At 57.3% G+C, this 5,128-nt stretch overlaps 2 protein-coding genes across 2 annotated transcripts; both read right to left on the reverse strand.

The window, feature by feature from the left end:
• Positions 1-4,116: 4,116 nt before the first annotated feature.
• Positions 4,117-4,587, reverse strand: SPRG_22278 (hypothetical protein; the record flags this gene model as incomplete). The annotated part of the gene is made up of 2 exons (XM_012350120.1): positions 4,117-4,492; positions 4,538-4,587. 2 exons carry the CDS (start codon positions 4,585-4,587, stop codon positions 4,117-4,119), a joined length of 426 nt encoding a protein of 141 aa, XP_012205510.1.
• Positions 4,588-4,709: 122 nt separating this feature from the next.
• SPRG_22279 (hypothetical protein) lies at positions 4,710-5,087 on the reverse strand (the record flags this gene model as incomplete). The annotated part of the gene is made up of 1 exon (XM_012350121.1): positions 4,710-5,087. The coding sequence occupies one exon, from the start codon at positions 5,085-5,087 to the stop codon at positions 4,710-4,712; it is 378 nt and encodes a 125-aa protein (XP_012205511.1).
• Between the last annotated feature and the right edge of the window lie 41 nt (positions 5,088-5,128).

The following is a 5,128-nucleotide window of genomic DNA, read 5'->3' on the forward strand; positions in this document are numbered from 1 at the left end:
CTTCTCGGCGAGCTCCTTGATGCTGGCGCCGAGTACGTCGCGCTCGTAGAACAAGTCACGTTTCTTGTAGCCTTCAGTTGACTTGTTGATGGCCACGTTGAGCACTTTGCGGCGATGGAGAGCCGCTTCCCGTCTTTCGTGAAGATGCGCGACACGACTTGACGCCTTCATCGCGTGATCGATGGCATGCTCGAAACAATATTGCTTGAGCTCGTCCGGCACAATGTCGGCCTTCGCGTTGATGGCCAGCGTAAAACCTTGCGACGCCGACACTGCACTGGGCGTCTTGACCGTGGTGCGGTTGCCGACGGTGTCCACCAGGCAATCCGGCTTCGTGAGTCGGGTGGAGCGGCGATGAAAACCGGCAGCAAGCCTTGGAGAGACGCCGCCGTTTGTCGACAAAGATCCATCATACACAGGCAGTTCGCCAGCGCCATAGATGCAGTGGTCTTGCATGTCCCAGGAGGGCCTTGGAGGAGGGCAATCGGCGCGGGACTGTCCAGTAGCTCTTGAATGACGATCCGTTGCCCCATGTCGACCTTGGAAGCGACGGTGCGCCAGACGACGCTCGGAACAAACCGAGGGGGAGCTGGTCGCACTCTACGTTTCGATGTCTCCGTGAGAGCGGCTCTTCCGCACTAGCACGGACGCACCTCCAATTCGATCGCAGCCAACCACTTGTTGGAAAGCGCGCGCGCGGCTTCGGCAACGGCCTTGTTGCTGCGCGCTCGGAGGCCTTGGACAGTCGCGAGCATGCGCGTCGACTATTCATATCTTGTTGCAAAAGACTCATGCGCTGCCGATGCTCGCACGTACAAAGAGCTCGCCAAGCGCCATCGCCGTGACATCCAAGCTGCGGAAAATGCCAAGAACATCCTTGTCGGCGGCCGATCCCTATGGGTTGATGTTAGCAATGGTAGATACAATCGTGTTGATCGTACCAGCGTCAAACGCAGCTTTCGAAGGCGCGCATTGTACTTCTTGACGGTGCAGCGAACCGATCCAGCGTGGGTTGGAACCAAAATCATTGGCCGCAGCGTCGGCGGGACTTGGCCGAGGAACACCAGCGCTGAGTACTCACGCACATTCGACGCAATGTTGGCCCCTGCGACCACCGACCACTTGGTGTCGGCCCGCGGGCGGGCGCCGCCTTCAAAGAACACAAAAAGCTCGCATCGCCCGCTTGATCGTGGCCCACAATGACACCAAAGTGCTCCGTACGACCACTCTACGCAAAAGAAGCTACGTAGCCACAAGCACTGCCGCGACGAGGTAGAATACCGTGAGGCGGACGACGTCATGGATATGCAATGGTGCGGGCTTTGTCCATGGCTTCGAGCTGAAGCGCCAAGCGTCGCCGCGCGAACCCTTTTGAAGCAATACACTGGAGAGCGTCGCATTCTTCTTGAGCCTAAACAATAGAAATTGAAGCGAATCGGTTGGTATGTAAAGGATCATACCCTTGCCGAATCGCGTGGGCGACTTCCGTGACGAGCAGGGGCTGCCATGCGTCCACGTACTCTTCAAGCTTGGCGTACGAAATCGTGGCTACTGGCTTGTACGCTCCAAGCGTCGAGGCGAGAGTGCTGATGATCGCCACGGCGCGATCCCACCGCACTGCAGCCGCAAACAAGTGCAAGAGCCCGCGGGAATCGATGGCGAGGATACGCGGATGTTTCCGAGCATTCTTGAGCTCGTGGGTGCAGAGAAGGATGAGACGACGGTACTCAATCGAGGCGCCCGAGAGGATCGCACTGTAGTCGGGCGACATAAGCTCAAAGCACGCCATGCTGCCCATAAGCACGGCGACCACGTCGTCTCCAGCAATCATGTACCGGTAGAACCCAAGAGTCGCTCCGTCGGTGCTCCATGGACGGTAGACCATACAAACCTCTTGTATAAATGTAGAATCGAAAAAGAACACCTCGTGTCTGGAGGCACGCAACAATACATCTTATTTTGTGATGCACATCCGACCGCGGTGTGTATATTGGCGTGTTCGTAGCCAAACCCTTGCCGAACCTGCTCCGTGACCGCATGTTCCGCCAGTGATATTCACTGTGTGCTAGCGGCTTGCAGTCGTTTTCAGTGAGAATGCCTCACCATCTAAACTGTACTAAGGCATTGGGGCGACTGCCTACCATTTTCATACAAGATCTTATTACCATACTACCGACACGCTAGGCAGTCGGGCGCGGACGGTTTTTCACAACACGCTACCACTTGTGTGTGGCAACTTGGAGGTTGCTCGCGATGCTCGCCCGAGCCCGCAGGATTTGCTCTGCGAGGCGAGTCACGGACGCCGCCATCGTCGGCATCTTCGTAGCAGTACTGCTCTTTTCCTCTAGTTCTACAGAGCGCAGAGGTGGTGTAGCCGCAAGGTCGTCGGTTGCCTCCGTCACTGTCGTTCGTCGCGTGAGCTCCTTGTGCACCAATGCTAGGTTCCGCTTGTGCAGGGCGACGCATTGGGCCTTGAATGCAGCGTTGGCTTTGACGTTCGCAGCAGCCAGTCGGATCGCACAGTCAAACTTGACGGCCGCCAGCTGAGCTGCGTGGCGAGCGTTGGAGGTTGAAAGGTTCAGCGACTTGGCGGCGACCCGTCGATGTAACTCGCGCCCTTGGGCTTCCGGGACTCGTGTGGACGGTGCTGTTGAAGAGTGTGTTGGTAGCGACGAAGCGCGCACACGGGACGGTGTTGTGTCGAAGGCAACGACCGACATCGATGTCGCATTCGTTGACGAGTTCCAGCGGGGGCGCACCATGGTTGCTGTAGCTCAATATATACTGTGGTCGAATGAAGCTTTTTCACGCAGCCGTAAAAGTCATTGCCTCGCTTTTCCTTGGAAAAGGCCTTGGCGCCACCATGTTGCTCCAAGTCGGGCACGCGCTGAGCAACTGTGTGATCTTCAAGAAACCTGGTTTGCCTCTCGCCCTGTACATGCGGCGAACATGTTGGAGCAAGTGCGTCGTTCGGACGCGGCGCGTCCGTGAGAAAGCCGGGCTTCTTGGTGCGGACAACGAACTCCAAGGCATCTCTCGTGTTGCCTTAGACATCGGTCGGCTTCTCGGCCGTGAAGCCTTGTTTCTAGCGTTGGGGAACGCGAGTCGACTTCTGCAGCCAGACTGCCTGGAGGACACCGATGGCCGCCGCACGACGATCGAGACGCCAAGCGACACATCAGCTGCCCAGGTGTTCATTCTCTCGCAGGTAGCCCCGAGGTCGAGCTGTTCCACGTGGAGCAGATTCTCGTCCTCCTACTCCTAGACTTTTGTACTACTTGACAGTAGTTAGATACTTCAAGAGTGCTCGCTGGAGAGCTGGTCGGGCGAAACGGGCTTAGAGTTCTCCATGGCCGCGTCGCTGGTCAGGACGGCCGGAAGCACCATCGCCGAGGCGAGTGTTGAACACATATTGCGTTCGTGTTGCTCCACGAGTGCTGAAGTGCCGAGGCTACTCACTGGTCGACCAAAATGTCAAGTTCAATCTCGAAAATCGTGAAAATGCAAAAGTACAAAGTCGCAAAGTCGCCTACGTGCTTGGCATGCATGAACACGTGGGCTTTGCTCAAAAAGTAGATCAGCAGAAGATTTCAGGAACAGTTTCAAAGCGTGTAGGACGCCCCGGAGGTCCATGCCTGCGGGTGCTGCCTGATGCCGCGATCTTTGTAGCAGGTCATTTGGCCATTTGTCCATTTGCGATGGCAGCTACCGCTTTTGCATCTCGATTGGCCCGCATGCCATACGTTGAGGCCCCCACGTCGTGCCCATAGCGGCGTCGGTGTCCACGCGAGTAGCCGAGCGCTCCAAAACTCATTTTTCGCAAAGTTGGGCCGCATAGCGGGCCGCTGCAGAGTGCTTGTCCATACGAACGTCAATATGGACATCTTTGTTGCCCTCGATCACCATACCAGATCAGCACTAGATTTACAAGAGTGGTTTGCATGGTCGGCTACGTCATTGGGAGCTCCAACCTCGACTCTGGCAGCGCCCACATACGTGTAAATGCAAATATTGACTTTGGGCTGATCAGCACTGCAACCCTTCAGCTGGAATGGTCTTGAGTTCGTGCTTGTATATTAAGGCATGAAGAGTGGGTGCTGTGGTGGACAGAGGCGCCTAGTGCTTGGCCTCTTCCGCGGCGTGGTTGACCGACCGCCGGGGAGGCGAGAGCAATTTGCCCTTGGTGGCTCTGGACGCGCGCTTTGGGCTGTTGATTGACGTGTCGAGCTGCACGGCGGTGGTCAAGCGCTTTCGTGGCGTCGACGGACAGGCTTCGCATAGCTCGGTCGCTGGCGTCTCGTCGTCGTTGGTCTCGGGCCCGACGTCGATCTGGAGCGGTGTGAGGCAAATGGCCATCGGCGCCTCGACAGCCAAGACGAGGGCCTTGGCCGCCGCTTCGTTCGTTGTCAAGCGCACGGCGTCAGGATTGGACTTGCAGTGAGCGTTGCTGCAGCGGTCGTTGCCGCAGCCGCGCGTGAGGATCACAAAGTATCTACGACACCATGACACTCCTTCAGCATCTGCGATAGCATCCTACGCTTCGACGAGGCCCTTGGCGTACTCGTACTCGGGCCGGCGGCGCAGCATGCTCCCAACAAGGCAGCGTCGTATATTTAGCCCGCGGTTATACGGCTTGCGTGGCGGTTGCGCAACAAAAACACACACACGCGCGATGCGAATCGTATCAATGTATCAAGTGGAGACCGCGACTACATGTGCGCCATGTCCTGCTGGATCTCTTCGAGCGTCTTGCCCTTGGTCTCGGGCACGTACTTGAACGTAAAGATGAAGGCGAGGACGAGCGCAATGCCAAACGGCACAAACGAGTTTTCGAGCAAGTGGTTCTGGAGCATCGGGAACGTAATGCCAATCACAAAGCTAAAGAGCCAGTTGACCATGGTCGCGAGCGCCATCGCGGTCGGGCGCGGCTTGGCGGGAAACATTTCGGCGACGATCAGCCACGGGATCGGGCCGAGACCGATTTCAAAGAACCACACAAAGAGCATGACGCCGCCGACGCTGACCATCTCGTAGTACGGCAGCAGTTGCCACAAGCCGAGCGTGAGAACGACGCACGAGAGGATCATGCCACCGCACGACCAGAGCAGCAGCGGGCGACTACGCATAC

The sequence above is a fragment of the Saprolegnia parasitica genome (assembly GCF_000151545.1).
Source record: "Saprolegnia parasitica CBS 223.65 unplaced genomic scaffold supercont2.61, whole genome shotgun sequence".
Classification (NCBI taxonomy): Eukaryota; Oomycota; class Saprolegniomycetes; order Saprolegniales; family Saprolegniaceae; genus Saprolegnia; species Saprolegnia parasitica.